At 38.8% G+C, this 21,565-nt stretch overlaps 1 protein-coding gene across 3 annotated transcripts in view; it reads left to right on the forward strand.

The window, feature by feature from the left end:
• Prp6 (pre-mRNA processing factor 6) overlaps positions 1-21,565 on the forward strand; it is a 323,443-nt gene that overhangs the window by 264,717 nt on the left and 37,161 nt on the right. For all 3 annotated transcript variants that reach the window (XM_068225312.1, XM_068225311.1, XM_068225313.1), the window contains exon 18: positions 10,609-10,747. In XM_068225312.1, coding sequence (XP_068081413.1) covers positions 10,609-10,747 — 139 coding nt within the window. The remainder of the gene's footprint in view (positions 1-10,608; positions 10,748-21,565) is intronic.

Genomic DNA, 21,565 nt, shown 5'->3' on the forward strand with positions numbered 1-21,565 from the left:
AGATGTAGTGGTCTGTTGTTTAATTTGGTTTGCCTGTCAGCATTTGCCTTTCGTGTATTTCTTGAGGAGAACGCACTAAAGCCCATCTGTGTGGATTTAAAACGATCGCTGAGCGTGCAGCCATCTTGGGTGACAGCGTGCAAGTGCAGAATACCAGCCAAGGCCAAGTGACGTCATGATCAAATGTTCCATTCGCTTCGATGTCATTATATCACGAACGGGATGTCCGATCGTGATTTGAAGAACGTCACCTTGTAGGCCTGGATAACAAATATTACTCCCCAAAATTTCATGAAAATCGGCGGAAGGATGGCCGAGTTATAAAATTTTAAAGCAGCTCATAATTTCAGTCTGGCCGTCCGACCTAGGGCAATATAAGGAGCTCGCCAGCCCCATAGTAGAGAGAGAGATATTGATTTTTTGTCATGGGCCAGCTGCGGTAGTACAGTCTGTTACTCTGTCCGTCTAAGGACCGGTGATAGAAAATACGCGATACAAGTGTTGAACATATTCTCATTGGACTCTTAACTTCGCGTGCAAGCAGGAAACTTGTTCATTTGTAATGTCGATCTGTCAAGCTGATTAACATTATTTTTCTTGTGAATTTCGTATTGCAGAGACTATACAGTAATCGCTGTCTCGTAGATATTTTTGAAACTGTGCTGTTATAAGAGTGTGAAGGACTTAGTGCGTAAAGACTGTGCCTTAGCGAAACATTGTTTCCTTTTCGAGAGACTGTGTCAAGTTATTTTGTGAAAACTGTGCCCTAGTGAAAGTATGTCTCTTTTAAAGGACTGTGTTAATTCGCGTCGTAAAGGACAGTGCCAATGTTTCTTTCCAAAAGACTGTGTTAATACACTTCGTGAAAAACTGTGCCGATATTCCTTTTTATAAGACTGTGCTGACATTTCTTTTCAAAGACTCTGTTAATTCACTCGTGAAAACTGTGCTAACATTCCTTTTCATAAGACTGTGCTGACATTTCTTTTCAAAGACTGTGTTAATTCGCTTCGTGAAATACTGTGCCTTCATTTCTTTTCAAAGGACTATGTTAACTCACTTTTATTGCCGGGAGACTGTGCCTCAGTGGAGAATTTATTTCTGAGAAACTGTGTGATTTTTTTAAATTAAGACTGCGTCTTAATGGAACTTGGTTCTTTTTTGTGAGACTGTGTGTTAAGAGTCATAAACTGTTTCTTTACTGTCTTCATAGAAACTTTAATATATCTCCACGTGTGTGTGCTAGATCATTGCATTTGCTTCTCCGTATCATTACAAACAGTACAAAAGACTGTGTCCGTAGGACTCAATTTGTTTTTCTTTTTTGCACTGAGATTAAGTGAAGTTGTATACAGTTGAATCTCAGAAAGTTCCAGATTATTATTTTCGTTGCCTATCACTTCGAGTTCGCCAGTGACTATTTCATGAACCGTGTTAATTTCCATTATTTTCACAGAACTGTGATTTTGAATCCATTTTTTCAAAGTTACTTGCGTCCAACACCATTTACAGTGGAACTTGTTCAGTTAATAAACAGTGTCTCGCCACAACTTGTAGTGCAGTGCGGTAGAGAAGTGTCGTATCAGATTCGATTGACATTCTGTGCGAACCTCTTACATTTCTCTACTCCCTTCATGGGACTTTGCTGGAATACAAAGCTAATCAACTATTCCACGCTGCACTATCACCAGATGATCGACCCCAGGTTCGAGTCTCCTTTAACATCGAGGGTCAACAACCGCCATGGGATGACATGGTACCTTGGTGGGAAGTGAGGAGTTCAGCGGTGTACGCCGACGCCGAGGGACGACGCCTTCTCCACATCTTTCAGGACACTCAAACCATTCATCTGTAAAGGTGATATAATTTCTATGTTTTCTTGAATAAACTGCAAGTTCCACTTTAAAATGAACTTATTGAACTACCATTCTCTCTTATACTCTCTGAGCATGGACCGTACATGCCCTGACGTCAATCCACGCTCTCCATTAAGCTAAAGTACGGGCGTTCCTGTTTCAATATACAGCTATACGAGACTCACCCCTCTGTTCTTCGTAAGTTGTGTGCTTCTGATACGGACACCCACACAATATTGACTCTTGGGAAGGAGCAGGAGTATAGCTTATGATGGCAGGGGTTGGAGGAGGGATGTGTGAGGAGGGGCGGGTAGGTAGGTTTGAACTGATTGGTGGACTTGACGTGTCTTTTTTCTGTTTGTACTTTGTGTATATAGGAATGATTATATCAAATAGAATATTCGATTTTTCATTTCTTTCATTAATATGATGATTAGGGTTAAAGTACTGTTCTAAATAAATGTAACAGTTCTCCAATCTGTTGAGCATGGTGCCCTTCTTATCCACTTTTAATATGCCTAGATCTTGGTCAATTAATGTAAAATTATGTTTTAAGTCTGTCGTGTTGATGTAGATGGGAAAATATTTGTCCCGAATGAGTAAATTTATAATACCAATATAAATGGTCCATTATTGGACATTATAAATTTCTCAGCTAACTCATTCCTGGTTGCCAGCGTTTCGCCCCCGTGTGCTAGGTTAGGCTCATCAGTTGGTACCTAGCACACCTACCAAGACGCATGGTTCCATTGCTGCTTAGAGTGCCCAGCAAGACAAAAGTTACAGCCTCTGAAGTGATCAAAGTTATCACAGTGTTGTTCATAACGTACCTTATCAGTATTTGGATTGTGATTGAAGATTATGGCCTGTCTTATTTTTGGACTCATACATGGTGGTGCACAAAATTAGTCACCATTTGTTTCTTACATAATTTGACAGTCGCACTAGATATCCAGTTGAGCATCTCATCAACAGTAGCAGTAGAGCATGGAGAAAGAAGTTATGAAATGATGCGTAATTCAAGTACTTACAACAATGGCCAACAAGGAAAGACTGGCGACGCAGTAGCAATCAGCAGTCGTGTTAATCTTTCATGAAACGCCTTTTGTAACTCAGAAAGGTTTACCACAACACTTTAACACACGGTGGGCCCTTTGCATAGCGAAACACAAACAAACTGGGAACTGTAGATGTCTAAATTGAAACAATATATCCAAAGGGATGATATGATTCTGAGGAATGACTCTTACTTCTTCCGCAGGATGTCCAATCATATTCGGCATCAGTTTCTTGATTGAGAGTTGTGTTTCGTTGCAGAAGGAAGGAGGATTCATATTCCCGAGAAGGATAATTGGGGCTACAATCGTCCGCTCCAAGATGTTCAAGGGTACTCCAGATGACTCCAAGTTGTTCAAAAACTCTGTCGCCGGGCTGAGTGATTCAGACGATTGAGGCGCTGGCCTTCTGTCCCCAACTTGGCAGGTTCGATCCTGGCTCAATCCGGTAGTGTTTGAAGATGCTCAAATACGTCAGCCTCGTGTCGGTAGATTTACTGGCACGTAAAGAAACTCCTGCGGGACTAAATTCCAGGCCTCGATGTCTCCGAAAACCGCAAAAGTAGTTAGTGGGATGTAAAGCAAAGAACATTATTATTATTATTATTATTATTATTATTATTATTATTATTATTATTATTATTATTATTATTATTATTAAAACTCCGTCATGTAGTTGATAGCCTCATCTGTATTACATGTAGTGTCGACAGACGTGAATTTGTAGAACATCGGGTACTTCTTGTAAAAGTTGCTTGTTAATGTGAAGCTTCATTTCTTGGAGAAAGAACTGTGCTTTAACACAGTCATGCTTGATTGGTGAAATGCTGTGCCCACTTATGACAAAAATTTCAGATCTCTGCGTGCGGTAGGTTTGGCTGTGCATCGTACACATACAAGCACTTCCGGATATCATGGAATGAATGAAAATGGGTTCCTATGCCATGGACTTAAAATGGCACCGTGACTGATATATGTATTACTGTTCCTTGTTTATTATTATTTATCTCATATACTACCAGTTGTACTAATAAACAGTGTATAACTTTTATACCAAGTTTATACACTGTTTATGTGTATTCCTTAGAATCGTCCACTCCAAGATGTTTGAGGGTACTCCAGGTGACTCCAAGTTGTTCATAAACTCTGTCGTGTAGTTTATAGCCTCATCTGTGTTATATATCTTGTTGATAGACATGTGAATTTGTAGAACATCAGGTAATTCTTGTAAAAGTTGTTTGTTGATGACAGTTTCATTTCTTGCTCTTTAAACAAAACCATGTGTGATCATTGAAATGCTGTGCCCACATATGATAAAAATTTCAGACCTATGCCTGCTGTAGATTTGGCTGCGCATCGCACACATACACACAGACAAACACTTCCAGATATCACGGAATGAATGAAAATGGCTTCCTATGTCATGGACTTAAAATGGCACCATGACTGATATATGTATTCCTTGTTTATTATTATCATCTATCTTATGTACTGCCAGTCTTACTAATAAACAGTGTATAATTTTTATACCAAGTTTGCTCACCGTTTATGTGCAATTTGTTACTAATAAACCCTGTAGTAATACAATGCATATACCACATCTGTTAATAAAAATATGCAATGCTTATACAGGGTTTATTGAATGTATACAAGTATTAAACAACTGTATAAGGGTCTTTTATTAGTAAGACTGTAGATGTATCCTATAAATAAAATATAAGATTGAGTTAGTTGAAAGAAAATACAGTTCACCTTTTATTGCTGGTGTAGCAAAATTATTGTATTCTCTAAAATTTTAAGTGAACAAAATGAATATCAGGTAAACATGAAATAAGTAAATAAATAAATTACAACAATTTAAAAAATAATTACCAAAAACTGGTCTTTACCTGTATAAAGATTCATCTAAGAATACACCTATGCTAAAAATTTCAGATCTCTGCATGCTGTAGATTTGGCTGGACATTGCACACATTCACACAGACAAACAGTTCCAGATATTGTGGGCTAAATATCTTATGTATGTTGCCTAGTGACAGTGAATCTGTGAATTTAATCCTGGTGAAAGTACGATGGATTGTAATTGCATTCTGTAGTAAATGAAAAGAGTATAGAGATTGGTAAACACAAAGTACTCATGCCATTCCCCCACCTTCCTATATAATTTTAATGCTTTTGTTACTTCCAGCCTTTTCTTTCTGCATTCTTCATTGTACCATCCACTATTTCGTGGCAGCTTTATCCCCTGCACACGCATCTTCTCTCCTGCTATCAATCTACTGTAGTGTTTTTTATAAGCTCTATTGTAACAATCAATTTGGTTATTTTCAATTGCAAGCCCTATCCCTATCTTCATAATTTCAAAACTACCCCCTTTAAAATAACCCTTGTAGTCTTTGCTGAGGTCTTCCCTCCATCTGTATTTGGGCACTAAGCTCTTTTTTAATATTTCCATGATAACAGATCACACTATTTGCTTCCATACTTGTCAGATTAATAATTAGCGGTAAGAGGTAAGATTCTCCCCAGTCTTGAACAGTTACCCTATTGATGAGTGTCAGTGCCTCCCTTGAACATAGTACTAGTTCTATATCACTTCCTCCCATTTCTGTATGCATAAGTTTTTGCCAGTTTTTGTGGTAAAGAAAACACGTAATTTTCGAGGGAAATTCATTTTTTGTTTATTCAAAATATTGGCCTTCAGCTTCTACACACTTCGCCCATCTTTCAGGTAAGTTATGAGTACCATGCCAGAAAGCTGCTTGTCTTTTGCGGCAAAGCATTCGTCGAGCTATTTTCCAACTTTCGAAATTGCTAAAGTGCTGCTCTGCAAGTGCGTGCCCCATTGATGGGAAGAAGTGATAGTCAGATGACACCAGGTCAGGATAGGATGGCGGGTGTGGAAGGATGTCCCATTCAAGCGATTCCAAGGTGTCTTTCACTGGTTTTACTGTATGAGATGGCGCATCGTTATGTAACAAAATCACTTTGCCATGTCTTCTAGCCCATTCCGGTCATCTTTCGATCAATGCATGATTTAAATTAATCATTTGTTGGTGATAGTGTTGTGCATGAACGGTTTTGCCAGGCTTCAAGTGTTCATAATACAATACCACTCTGATCCCACCAGTCACAAAGCATGGTCTTCTTGCCGAAGTGATTTGGCCTTGGTATTGAAGGACCAGCTTCGCCAGGTGATAGCCACAGTTTTCTCCGCTTCAGGTTTTTAAAATAAATCCAGTATTTGTCACCTGTCACAATTCGATATAGAAATTATTTTCTTTTGTGGCTTTGAAGCAGCATTTCACAAGTAACTTTGCGATTTTCCATTTGCCATTCATTCAAATTGTGTGGGACCCATTTAAGTTTATTGATCTTTTCCATTGGTCATAAACATCTGCTGATTGTTTCTTGTGACACATTTAATGCTTGTGCCAATCGCTATTGAGTTTGAGTTGGGTCATGATTCGGTAATGCCTGCAATTGTTCATCTTCGCATTTTTGTGGTCTCCCAGAGTGCACATTGAAATTACCACTTTTAAATTGTCGAATCCATGTCTCACATGTTCTGATCGATGGAGCATGTTCACCATATGTTTCTACCAGCAGATGATCGTTCCACAGTCTTTTTCTTTTGATTAAATAATAAAAGCAATGCATGACGAAAATGTTCTTTTTCAGGCACAAACTTCGACATAATCTCTGAACGATACAACACAGGCACTAGTGTTTGGCAAACTCAACTTGTGTATGTTGGCAGGTTAATGTCAGGCGAACAAACTGACGTGTGTCAAATTCATACGCTGCGTACTGTTCTCTTGTGCCATCTCTTAGTGAAACCGGAAAGGACTTATGCATACACCTGGTAGATCTATAACACTTATTCCCACTGAGCGAGTTGGCCAGCCAGTTAGGGTCATGCAGTTGTGAGCTTGCATTCAGGAGGTAGTTGGTTCAAATCCATCCCTGAAGATGTTTTTCCATGGTTTCCCATTTTCATACCAGGTAAATGCTAGGGTTGTACCTTAAATAAGGTACAATCCTAGCCCTTTCCCATCCTTCCGTTACCGAAAACCTTTGATATGTTAATGCGATGTTAAACAAGTAGCAAAGAAAGCACTTCCTCCCTTTCCTGTTAAAAATGTCAAATTATCCCTTTCATCTCCTGGCCACCACCCATTCAAAATATGCATTTCTTCAGTACAACATAGTAATTTTTTGCCTTTCCTATTATATTCATCTTGACTTGTTCTATTTTTAACTACTCTTTCCTCTACACTGGCTTTTGGTTTGCATCCCTCATCAGCACAATACCTACATCTTCATACATATTCCTTAATCTGTTTATTTCTTTTGCCATCTCATGAAATAAATCTTTATTTGCAAATGGGGAATCTTCAGGAGGGTTGTAGACAAAACCAAGACATAAGCTTATTTCTCTCTTCAGACTCATATTTGCTTTTACCCAAAGAACTTCTTCTATTTCTGTCCCTATGAGTTCAATTTTCTCCTGTATTTCCACCCTTATTAAGGGTGTCTTTGTCCATATTGTCCTCATCTGACACCCTTTTACCAGAAATCCTTTAATTTTTTACCTCTGGCCACTGTTTCTTTCCTCCTGTCTTCTGTCCCTGGACGTGACTCGAACCAATAGTCATCTACTCGGACGTCCACAATTTCTGCAGGTTCAGCTGTCTGTCCATATCCTTTCGCTGATGCTGTGCTGCTCAAAACCTCTCTACCAATTGTAGTTTCACACGTTGCTGCACAAGCACTATCCTTACTCATAGCAACCTTGCACATCCCTTCCTCTGTCACATGCACCACACTGCTGATCCATTTCCTTTAGTTGTACTAGTGTCCAAGCTCACTGGCAATTACCATCACCTGCTATAAGGTGCTTTTCCTTGTATGTAGGCCTTGATTCATGAATTCCGTGCACTTCATAAATGTAAACGTAGAATGCTCTGTTCCATGACGGTATCTTTTGTCAATTCCTTTTCACCCATATTCATTATAAATTCTTAGTGTTCCTTAAAACTTGGTTTGCCATCAAAGCCAATAATAACTTAAATTTAATTGGTGTCTTTACCTTCATCCTTTATTCACTGTGTCATTAAAATTTTCATTTTCACTAACCGTAGATAAAAATGTTTTTCTTCCTCACTTCCTGGTTGACCCTATTTCTTGCCGCTTTTCATGTCTTAATTCTTCCTCACCCTTGAGCTATCTTTTTTTAATTAGTAAATGTATGTTTTGTGTCACCGAGCAAGTGGTTGCACGGTTTGGTTTGAGTTCGGGAGATAGTGGGTTTGAACCCCACTGTCGGCAGCCTTGAAGATTGTTTTCCATGGTTTCCCATTTTCACACCAGACTTTACCTTAATTAAGGTCGCGGCTGCTTCCTACCAACTCCTAGCCCTTTTCTATCCCATTGTCATCGAAAGACCTATCCGTGTCCTCTAAACCCTGTACGTTGGTTTTCAGTATTTCTAATTCACTAGTATTCTGCAAAACCTTCTCTGTTATTATTCTCATTTCCTCTTTAATCTCCTTAATTTCATTATATTCTTCCCAGATAAGATTTCTAGTTTGTTCCATCTGACAAGCCTCTCTATTTCCTTGATCTTCTCCATCTCTCCCCAGCAATTTGATCCCACTGGTCTGGGACCAGAATTCATCTCAACACTACTTGTTATGGATTGTTCTGCCACCACTGTTGCTGCCATCAGATATATCTAAAATTATAGGTTATAAACTTCATGGTTCTGATCTGTATTGAATTGTAACACCACTCAAATAGAATTGGTGATGAACTATGGGATCAACATTTACCAGTTCCCGTTTACAATTGAATTAGTAATGATTGGCAGTATTAGAATGAACAGTTCTGTGTATATTCGTACATGAAAGAGTCTCGAAGATGAGCATACCCAAGATGTTAGAACCTAATTATTTTCAAATTTACTCATAATTTCATCCCAGTTTTAATGTCAATTTGTATATACAGTATTTGTTTTATGTCCATTGTGTGCATGTACATTTGTTTAGATATTAGATGTTTTACATTAAGGCTGAAGATGGCCAGCCCCGGCCGAAACTACTCCCTAATTAATGTAATATAGATTTTTGCATATTATAGTATTGAAAGGTGGACCATTACTACATTAATTTAATAATTATATTGATATATCTACAAGCCAAATTGTTGCTGGTTACTCTGCAATTACTGTACGCTCACATTTCACACATCTATCTCATCAACGTATGGCTGCCCTATAATGTTGAACAGCAATCCCCATATTCCTCACTCAGCATTCACACTCATTTCAACCTCTCACTTCTCTAGCTCTATTACTACTGAAGTTTTATATATATACTATTCAGCTTCTGTCTTTCTGATTTAGTTATTCTCTTTGCTGAGAGTTTCAAATCCCTCTAGGTTTGATATAGTTCTCTTATTTTACCTTTGTTTCTTCACACGCCCATCTGGTTCTCTTTTTTCCTCTTTCATTTCTCTTCATGTTTTATTCATTTAGTGTCCTTATTGCTCCATCAAAATATCTCCTTTTCTTTTGTCTGTGATGTTTTGTTTTTTTTACGTCGCACCGACACAGATAGGTCTTACGGCGACGATGGGACAGGAAAGGGCTAGGAGTGGGAAGGAAGCGGCCATGGCCTTAATTAAGGTACAGCCCCAGCATTTGCCTGGTGTGAAAATGGGAAACCACGGAAAACCATCTTCAGGGCTGCCGATAGTGGGATTCGAACCTACTATCTCCTGGATGCAAGCTCACAGCCGCGTGCCTCTACGCGCACGGCCAACTCGCCCGGTGATGTTATTTATTGCTACCTTAAATCTGTTCTCTCTCTCTCTCTCTCTCTCTCTCTCTCTTTTTTTTGCTCCATCCTTGTAACCATATTGCCTTTTCAGATAATTTTGAGGAGCTGTTGTCGGTAACCTATAGTATATTTTTTAGCACATTTCTATGTAAAAGATTCATGAGCTATCACAATAATGCCCACATCTTTCACTTTTAATTAATCTTACTGTGTATGCTTGCCTCTTATGATTTTCCTGCACCGAGAACCAAAGATATTGCACACCAGTTCATACTCAAGTCCAGGACAAGTCCTAGCCTGAACAGTTGATAATCCACCCTTGAGCCTTTTTTTTTAAATCAGTAAATGTACGTTTTGTGTCACCAAGCAAGTGGTTGAACGGTTTGAGTTAAGTAACTGTCAGCTTGTATTCGGGAGATAGTGGGTTTGAATCCCACTGTCGGCAGCCTTGAAGATGGTTTTTCATGGTTTCCCATTTTCACATCAGACTGTACCTTAATTAAAGTCACGGCTGCTTCCTTCCCACTCCTAGCCCTTCTCTATCCCATTGTCATCAAAAGACCTAACCGTGTCGGTGCAATGTAAAAAATGAAATAACATTGTGTCATAATTACTATGTATGTGTCTTTCATATCCCTGACTGTAAAAGTAGCCCTTCATCTTTGTTGTTACCCTTTCCAGCCTTATTTAGGCCTATTGTGTGAAACCTTCAGAAATATTTATTTCAGCACTCTAATAATAAAATTTTCATTTTCACTCTCAGGTATACTGTAGATAAAAATGTTTTACTTCCTCACTTCCAGGTCTTCATACACTTGCTTAAATACTCTATTGATTTTGACATTATTTTTGTAGCTCTTCAGGAATGCCCTAATTCTGGCATCTTGTGGGCAGAAGCTATTTTCCTAGAGCAGAGACCTCAACGGAAAACCAAGAGTGTGGATGCTCTCAAGAGATGTGAACATGATCCCCATGTGCTTCTGGCAGTGTCCAAGTAAGTTTAGTGAAACTAGTACTGTGAATTTTCAACATTTTCTGCTCTAGTTATGTAGTCTTGATCATTAATGTTTGTTATTGTTGAAGGTGAAGGTGACCATAAAATTGTAGCCTTCATCTTTTAATTGTCTCTTTAATTTTTCTATATATTTCAGTAAAGGTCTTCATTTTTCTTTATTCTTTTGGAGTGCCAAAATTTTCCTGGGTGTTTTCCTTTCTTTCTTTCTTTCTTTCTTTCTTTCTTTCTTTCTTTCTTTCTTTCTTTCTTTCTTTCTTTCTTTCTTTCCCAGTTCCTCTTCTTCACCTCTTTTGTTCAACATTAAACATTCTGATCCATATAATACCTCTGGTTTAATTACGGTTGTGTAGTGCCTGATTTTTGCTTTGAACGATATTGATCATTTGTTGTTTTAACGGTGTTAAGTGAGTTTATAAGCCATGTCCATCTCCTTCGGTCTCTCTTTGCAGGTTATGTTATCGAGTCCATTTGACTGGATCCATTCTCCCAGATCTTTAAATTTATCAACTCTTTGAATGTGTCCATCTTGTGTTGTTAGGTACTTTTCTTCATTGTGTCTTGTGTTCAATATATTAAGTATTTTCATATGAAATTTGATGACCAATTTTAATGGGTATGTCATGTAGAGTTTCCACCATTATTTGTGCTCGTAATTTGTTTTCTGAAATTACTGCTATATCATCAGCAAAAGCAAGGCATTTCACCTCAAATCTTCCTTTTCCTTGCCCTAAATGGATCCCTTTACTGTTGTTGTGGGGTTTTATTTCATATAATATAATTTCCCATTCCCTCATGATTTTGTTTAATACCAAATTAAAGAGAAGATTTTGACATTTGACAGTCATGGGATTAAGGCCGTTCATCTGTTTAATACTGCATTTTGCTGTTAAGTAAGAATTGTCTTTTCTGTTTTTGTGAGAAGCCAGTCAACATTCTCAGTTAACAATCAGAGTTGATTGAACTGTTTTATGATTCTCTTCTTATTGCTGTTTTTATAAGGCTGAAAGCTTCCCTTCTTGTATGCTGCATGTTATGGTCTATAGTAATAACAGTATTTGAAAACTTTATTGAAAAGTACATTGTAGCTGTTCCTGGTTCTAAACAATGAGCACTAAACTGCTATCTCTGTTGTGTGCTTATGCAATGAGCAAGAAATTATTGCTATTTAAGTTATATTACCACTTAATCTCATACCCCTGTCATTGAATGAGAAGAAATATCTTAACACATTGATGACGGGCGTCAAACGGAGGCTGCTACCCCATGCAGATTGGATAGTTCAAGCCTCCAAGAAAGAAATTATACTGCTGCACACAAACCCCTGTAACTTGAAGTGTATTCAAAATATCGACCTCAAACTTGGAACATGAACTCACTAAGTTGCTTCGTAATCTGTATGTTGTGATACTTTTCAAAGCAATACCATTTGTGGCTCCATTCAGTGGTCTTTCTAAGCACAATGTAGTATGAATGCCGTATTTGTGCCATTCGTATACTCATTGTTTTCAAATATGCAAGGATTTCTCTTTACGGCTACTCCCCATTTAGTGTTAGCCGTTAATCATTAGAAATATTTAATTCACTGTCACTCGATACCTAATATAACCAGTCTGTACATAATTAATCATAATTATCGGTAGCCATCGGCAACTAAATATGCCGTGCCATGTTGACGTCAACACGGGTGTTCCAGGGAATAGCTCTACATATCAGACATTATTTTGTTAAATACATGAAGGTTTAAAGAACGAAAGATGCAGCAATAATTTATATTCCAAGACTACACCATTTAGAACTTATCTCGCCCGCAATTTCATCAATAATCAAGAAAATACAAGGTGCATAAAAGCGAGAATTCTTATGTAGCTGTCACCTACTGTCAGCTGGAAACTACGAGAATTCTCAGTGCTCATCATCCATGTGACACATCAGTTAATGAATCTGCATGTAAATGTTGAAATAGTTTGTCATCATATAGGGCATGTTGCCATGGGCGCGCCATCTTGTACAGTGATTCTCGGCACTTAATAGTACCCGTGTATATACGAAGTTTCCATTGCTACAACGGTCGTACAATAAAAAAATACATTGGCACTAAAATCTACGATCCCTCTACTTCATGACATGATTGAAAATAGTTCAAATTACAGCCAACAGATAGCACAAGAAGCTACAGACGATACCCGTGCATAAAAACGGAGATCTCCGGGTCCTTTCGTCAACCGCTAGCCACAGAACTACAGATATCTTTGGGGCCCATCGTCAATGTGTTAAATACAATGAAGTCTTGTTGAATTAGGTTAACATTGGTGGTTGATGCCCTCTTGAAATAAGTTGCACATGTACTCTTGAAGTAGGCATGTTAGATGGTTTATGTTGTTATGTATTTGCATATATGTAACTGAAAAGTTTGGACAAAATAATTTAATTTGTACTTTTGCACACTTGACACAGTGCTGGTTTGTTGAAGCCTTCAAATACCACCTGACTGTGCCAGAATCAATCCTGCCACCTTAGAGTCAGAAAAGCCAGTGCTCTATCATTTGAGCTTCTTTCTCAGTGTTATTGAGGTATTTGTTTACCAGAATTGTCATTATCATGTTTGGATAGAATAAGAACACACACTAAGACAGACACAATGACAGGTTGGCATCAGGAGAGGGTGCAACAGAAAGAAGAGATGAAGACAAACATGAAATATCAAGAACATTCTCCACTGTTGTTTTCAGGTAGATAGGTTCTCTCCTCCTCTATCCCCATTCTTCTACATCCATTTCTTCTCAGCCCCAATTAGCTCATTTCTACTTCCCAGTTGGCTTCAACACTCATCAAGGGGCCAACTAGACAGATCTTCATTCTTGATGTGGGAAGTGTGGGAAGAAAACTGTATAAATACAAGAAAAAGGAAGAGACAAAAGGATAAAGTTAAATATGGGTACAGTGGAACCTCGATTCTCCGTTTTTGGAGGGACCCTGGAAGAAAAAACGTACAACACAGGAAAACGGAAAATCCGGGCACGAATGAACCATCAACAATTTGGCTAAACATCACAAAAATGAATTATGTATACTTATAATCTTACAAAACGCCCCTAAACCAAACCAAACTACAGCCCCAATGGGCCTTCCGCTTACCAAGCGACCGCCCTCAGTCCGAAGGCCTGCAGATTACAAGGTGAGGCATGATCAGTGTGACGAATCCTCTCGGCCGTTATTCCTGGCTCTCTAGACCAGGGCCGCCACATCACCATTAAACAGTTCCTCAATTAAGGGTGCCGTAATCGTAGAATGACTGAATCTGGAACCAGCTCTCATATTCAGATAAAAATGCCTGAACTGGCCAGTAATCGAACCCGGGCCCTCCAGGTGAGAAGCAGGCAAGTTAGACCGCGGGGCTGGCTTGAAACGTTTATTACCGATACGCGACTTAAAAGTCTCGAAACTGTACATTCAGTTTTACCGGGGAAATTTTGTCAGTTTCCTCTGAAAACGTCGTCATATTCCTTTTGAAAACTTCTTTCAGTTCAGCAACTTTGATCAGCCAAACTCTTCAAAAAATCTAATACCCATAACGCCATGCCAAACAACAATCGACCACAAGTAGTTTTTCATTCTCTAATCTAATAAAATAAAGAACATTAGATATGAAAGCGTCCAACATTATGGCAAAATCCTTTTTTTTTTTTTTAATCTTCCATTGAAATGAAATGTCGTATGGCTTTTAGTGTCGGGATATCCCAGGACGGGTTCGGCTCGCCAGGTGCAGGTCTTTCTATTTGACACCCGTAGGCGACCTGCGCGTGGTGATGAGGATGAAATGATGATGAACACAACACATACACCCAGCCCCCGTGCCATTGGAATTAACCAATTAAGGTTAAAATCCCCGACCCGACCGGGAATCGAACCCAGGACCCTCTGAACTGAAGGCCAGTACGCTGACCATTCAGCCTATGAGTCGGACAATCTTCCATTGTAATTTGGTCACTGGTATACTGTTCCTAGTCAGTTTATGGAATTCTTGTACCTCGTAAATTAGGCCTACATTGACTTTTAAAGGTTATGTTGAACTCAAGAATATGGTTTCGAAAGTATCAATCCTCAAGTTCTCGAATGCATTATATTTAGTTCTGCCCATCACTAATCGCAAACAAATTGGAAAGAGAAAAAATATCATTAACACTTCCGAAATTACAATTATTCGCGACGTTGAGCTCAGCTGGAAAGCGCACTCCCTGTACAAGTCGGTATGAGTACGAAATAATACAAATTTTTTTAATGTAACGTGCACAAATAAGACGACTGCGGCTTTTATAACATTTTAACTCAAAAACATAAAATGCCCAGTCTTATATTAAGACGAAAACAGTAATAGGCAGTTCCAAAACCTCCCATGTCTTTATGTACGGTATGTAGGCCTAAGGTGCAATATCTGTTCTGGTCTCGATAACATAATCATATACGATACACTAAATTTGTATTACTTAAGAAGGAGCAGTTTCGATTCATACCTGAAAGCCCAGTGACTATACAGTGCCCTGAGGGAAATGCCGAAAACCTGTTCGGCGATACACTCGAAAAATGTTTAAAAAAAAAAAAATAATAAAAAAAATAAACATCTAACCCTGGACATAATGTAGACGTTTTGCAAGTACAAACAAACTCGTTCCGTCTTCAAATAGAGCTGTTGAAATGCACTCTGTCTCCTTCCAATTGTCATGGTTACTCTCTGCTTTATGATTTCCGAGAATTCTCTAAGCAATACTACCTGAATATATGCAAGTTCATCGCCGATCGCTTTTCCAATACAGTACTTCTTCAAATTACCGCAATGACGGGGCGTCAACACCAAGATCCTTAAGTATGCCGTAGCCGTCCTTTCGTAAGATACATTTTCTTGAAAAACGCATAATCGAGGATTTAGCGTTGATGGGACTGAAATTTCTGGACGGTTGATGCGGGAAATCGTTTCTTCGAGGAACGGATAATGCAGGATGTTTACAGCGTGATTTAATTAGGATGCTCACGGGACCACATCATTTTAACAAATAATATGGGAAAACGTGGTTTCTGGGAACGTATAATCGAGGTTCTACTGTACTAAATTACTAGGAACACAGGGCGAACCCAACAGGAGAAAAGGAACCTAACGGATCAATGTAAGGGATGGAAAGCAACAAACAACTGACAAATTAAGTTACTGTATATCTAAGAAAGATAGGAACATGTTTATGTTATCCTTCCGTAGGAATGAGCTTATTGCTTGGTAAGCTTCAGCAATATAAGTAATTTCTGAAGCCACACTGATAAAGTGTGGGGTGGAGAGTCTTGGAGAGAGTCTTCGTGAGGACCAGAACTTGTAAAATGTGATCATTTTGATACCTTAGATGTGACTGAATGTGGTTGGTACTTGTGATTTAAATAATTCTACAGATTTATTTGCAGCACAGTCATAAATTGACAACTTAAAAGCACTGAACTATAGAAACATTTGAAAGGTACAGGAAAAGAAGAGGCTCGTCAACATTTTACTGTCTTTTTAGTAGAAGCATTTTAAACTTCAAAACGTTGTAGGGCCTGTTCTTTTACCAATTTTGAAGTCTAGATATTCACAGATCTTGGTACATTCATCATAAATGTGCAACTTATTTTCATATGGAATGTTAACATACAGTACAATAAAGCTAAAGAAACTAAAATATTTTGTAACTACATACGTGTGTGGGGGGGAAAAAAAGGACTCATTGCACTAAACTATTATCTTAGGTCTTTGTATTATTGTTTGTTTTAATTATCATTAGTAAAATAACACGAGTAATATATAAACTATGAACATTTTTCAAGCCTCTGACAAGCAGAAAACCACATTTTACAATATGTATATTAATTTACTATTTACTTAATAAACTATTGCTGGCTCAGCAGTGTGGGGGTAGCAAGCCTGACTCTTACCCGGAGGCCCGGGGTTCGATTCCTGGCCAGGTCAGAGATTTTTACCTGGATCCGAGGGCTGGTTCGAGGCCCACTCAGCCTACATGATTATAATTGAGGAGTTATCTGACAGTGAGATAGTGGCCCCGGCCTAGTAAACCAAGAAACCAAGAGGATTCATCGTGCCGACCACACAACACCTCATAATCTGTAGACCTTCACGCCGAGCAGCGGTCGCTTGGTAGGTCATGGCCCTTTAGGGCTGTTGCACCCTGGGGTTTTGGTTTGGTTAAGTAACTATTACGTCAATCACAGTTCAACATCCCTGAGGAATTTTTGAAAAATAATTCCTTGCATCTCTGTTACTGACCAGGATGGAAATGGTGATTTCTTTGCATACCTCTCATCTAAGAAATTATTGCGATTCCTAAACATTGTGTAGTCAACTGTCCCAACGTCAAACTGTGAGGGCTTGTGACCAAAGGTTTTGATGCTAGAGATCCAGTCACCAAGAACAATTGTCTGGGCTTTTGAATTCACCAAGCGCATGTTCTTGTCGTTCTCAAGATAGAAATGGCCCGGTACTGCGAAAGTTATGGTGATGGACCCCAGGGTTGTTTTTTTTTTTTTTTTTTTTTTTACATTCACAATGTTGAAAAGGAACCGAAAGGCACTGAAATTCTTCTGCTGCCCTCTGTACGAGTCACAGAAAATACTCAAATGCTTTACATTAGAATGTAAATGGTTTTAGATGAAGTGATACAACATCATTACTTCCCTTTTTGCCTTCTTGCTCCAGATACACATAAAAATCACATTGGGAAATGGACAGTGTATGTACTGTACATTAAGTGCAAACACAGTTAACTCTTCTGTAGTAAACATCGTTAGTGGAGATGTTAGAAACAGTCAAATTTTTCTCCTAGACGAAGCAAATCACCTCAAATTCACATTGTCTTTTTTCTTATGAATGATATTCATTAATATCAGCAGACTTATTCATTGTCCAATCTGCAAACCCCTTCTTGAGTTAGATTTTAGTTTCTTCTCTACTTCTATAGGTTTCTTTTTAGCAATATACTCATCACATATGCTACAGGTATCGGTCCTGGGTTAACTGAAGGCAGTGTTGAAATCCTTACAGAATATGCTCCTGTAAAACTCATAGCTTACTTGAATGCCCAGGTGTCTTTCTTTGAACATGTGATACATCTTGTTAATATTTAGATCTACTGGCAGGTAAAGTTTGGACGAATCATGTAAGCTGTAGTGGATTTGATGGCCTTTAAAAGAATTTATGTGCTGACATGTACCTATAGTGTCAACAGTAAGTTTGTGGTAGTGGTATCGTCCCTGTTTCCCTCACAGGTGCTAAACCTGTGATTGACAAGGATTTCACAAGACACTCAATTTTCCCTTTCATATATCATGTATAACCATAAAGGCTTTATGGCATACATACATACATACATACATACATACATCATATTCTTTCACAACATCTGTATCATCTTTTCTAAGTGGACCATGAACCTCGTACTTGTATGTTGGACCATAATGTACAGTAGATTCGCTGGTTGAAGGTCTGCTTACCGGTAGAACAGAAATTAATCCACAGAGGTACATATTCTACTCATTGCGTTTCAAGATCATTGAATAGTTGTAAGATATTGTATCTTGTTTCATCCAAAACAGTCTGAAAACAATGGTGCGTTCAATTACAGTCATTCCTCCTCATTTCATAGGACTGTAATTTTAACATTTTATTAGCTACTAGCTGTAGTACCCAGCTCTGTTCGGGTATATTTTGATTGTTTAATTTTTTAATTTTAAGATTTGTATTACCTGTTAAAAGTGATTTTTTTTTTGTACTTATTTATTGTGACGTTATTAATATTTTACAAACTCTTTTGTAGATGTAGAATTGTTGTTATGTGTTTCATTAAAGTTTGAGATTATTCAGTTTCACGTTAAACTTTGTCCTTGTGGCAACCAAGATTGTCTGGAAAGTAGCTGATTCTTTCAAATAAGTAATAAAAGTAAGTTGTAACTGTATGCATTTAAACGTTGCGCTGTATGTATGTACACAATTCCAGCCGTCGTTCAAACTGCCACCAGTCAGCTTTGTGCACCAGAAACTGAGGATTGAGGACTAATGTAGGTCATTTTAGATCCTTTTCCACCCCTTCTCAACCCCCATGATGATGGAGGTTGACCTTTGACACAAACAGCATCCAGATTGTTACAATTCATCTTAGCAACCCCGAAAAACTATGGATTTGACACTAATATCAGCCGTTTTCAATAATTATGACATGTCACTCCATCCACTACGGGTGTCCTACTGGCACAGTATTTTTTCCAGCTAGTAGCTCATGTGTACCAAGTTTGCTTCAGAGTTATGCTGGAACATCCACACTAACATCCAAAATCTCTGTCATTTTAAACATTCTTTTTCACCCCTTCTCAACTTCCATTCTGACTGGGACTGAACTATGACTTAAGCTTCGCCCAGTATGTTACAGTTCATCTTAACGACCCCAGAAACTATGGATTCAATACTACTATCGGTTTTCAATTATTTTTATATTTCACACACACACATACACACCTCCTTCCTCCTTCCCAGAATAATTTTTCCAGATAGTAAGTCATATGTGGTCTAAGTTTGGTTGACAGCTATGATGGAACATACACACATTCAATTGTAATATTGGTCATTTTGGACATTTTCTTCTTCACCCCTTCTTGCTCCCATGGTGATGGGGACTGAACTTGGACTTAAATGGCGTTCATTGTGTCACTATTCATCTCAGCAATCCCAAAAACTATGGATTGTACATTAATATTGCTATTTTTATATTATTTTTATGTTTCACCCCCTTTCCACCCCTCACCCATAGGGTAGTCTCACCTGACAGTACTTTGTTCCAAATAGTAAGTCATATTTGTAACAAATTTGGTTGGAATATACATACATACATACATACATACATACATACATACATACATACATACATACATACATACATACATACATACATACATACATACATACATGATCTCGGTCGTTTTGGACATTTGTTTTCTCCTCTTCTAACCCCCATTCCAATCAAGGCTGAACTTTGACTTAAAACAGCATCTAGAGTGTCACACTTCATCTCGGCGACTCTGAAAACTATGGATTCGGCACTGATATTGGTCATTTAATAATATTTTTGTATTTTACCCCCTCCCCTAGGGGTGCTAGGAGTGTCTTGCTCCAACAGTAATTTTTCCAGATAGTAAGTTATATGTGTACCAAGTTTGGTTGAGAGCTATGCTGGAACATACACACATTTGTCCATAATGTCGGTCATTTTGGACATTTTCTTTTTCACCCCTTGTCACTCCCATGCCGAGGGGACTGAATGTGGACTTAAACGATATTCGGAGTGTCGTTATTCATCTCAGCGACACCAAAAAATCTACCGTATTTATTCTACACTATGATTGCTCATTGTCTATTATATGTTTTATATTTCATCCTCTTTTCACCTCTGCCCCTTGGGGTGTTAGTGGTTTCTTATCCCCCGCTGTACTTTTTTCCAGATAGTAAGTCATATGTGTAAATGTTTGGTTGAGAGCAATGCTAGAATGTACACACATAAAAAATCACAGTCATTTTGAACATTCTTTTCACCCCTTCTAACCCCCATCATGGTTGGGCCTAACATTGACTTAAACAGCATCCAGGGTGTCGCAGTTCATTTCATCGACCCCCAAACTGTGGATTCAACACTGATATCAGTCATTTTGTATTACTTTTAAATTTCATATCTTCCCCTTGGGATGCTAGGAGTGTCTTGCCCTCATATTATTTTTTCCCCTGGATAGTAAGTCATATTTGTACCAAGTTTGGTTGCGAACTATACTGGAACATAGCAACAAACACCATACATTTATAATCTTGGTCATTTTGGACATTTTCTCTTTCACCTCTTCTCACCCCCTAGCCGATTGTGGCCGAACTTGGACTTAAACGACATCCAGAGTGTCACTATTTATACCATCAACCCCAAAAACAATGGATTTCACGCAATTTTCAATAATTTTTTATAGCAACCCCTCAGTACCAACATAGTTGGTCCGTTATTGGACATAATAAATTTTTCAGCTGACTCATTCCTGGTTGCCAGCGTTTCACCCCAGTGTGCTAAATTGGGCTCATCAGTTGGTAAATAGCACACCTACCAAGATGCATGGCTAGTGCATACCGTGGAGACTGCTGCTGCTGGAAAGTTTTCATTCCCCGTCCGCAGGCCGGGGCGGGCCCCCTAGATAGTGTCGTGATCTCTCAGGCTGGGAGAGGTGATCTCTCAGGCTGAGAGAGGTGACAAGAAAGTGGGATATGATAGAGGAGGAAGATGGGTAGACGGTTTGTTGAAATAAGAGATGGCTGCGGAGATAGAAGTAAGGAGGAAGTGTGAGGTAAAGATTAGAAGGGAGTACCTGTAGGAAGATGCATGAGGAGTAGGTGGTGGGTAGATGTGAGATTATTAAGGGATGTGATGAGAAGGCGAAGGATGTCTAATGTCGGAAGGAGTGGAACGAAGTAGCTAGATTGGGGAGGGGGGTGGACAAGCAAGTTGAAGGGGGTGCAACAGGTGGAGGAGCAGGCCGGTGGCAATGGTAGATGTTAGGAGAAGAGCGAGCTGGTTGAGGAGGGGAACGAGATGGCTCCACTCTGCAGTGATGACGGTAAATGTAGACTCTAGATGCAATAAGGTTCTGGACGTCAGCTGTAGTCAGTAGATGAAGTCTTACCATGTAGGTTGGGCCAGTACTTGTCTGTATTCGAGATGCATGACGCTGTGGAGGCCATTA

This window comes from Anabrus simplex, chromosome 1 (genome assembly GCF_040414725.1).
Source record: "Anabrus simplex isolate iqAnaSimp1 chromosome 1, ASM4041472v1, whole genome shotgun sequence".
In the NCBI taxonomy this organism is placed as follows: Eukaryota; Metazoa; Arthropoda; class Insecta; order Orthoptera; family Tettigoniidae; genus Anabrus; species Anabrus simplex.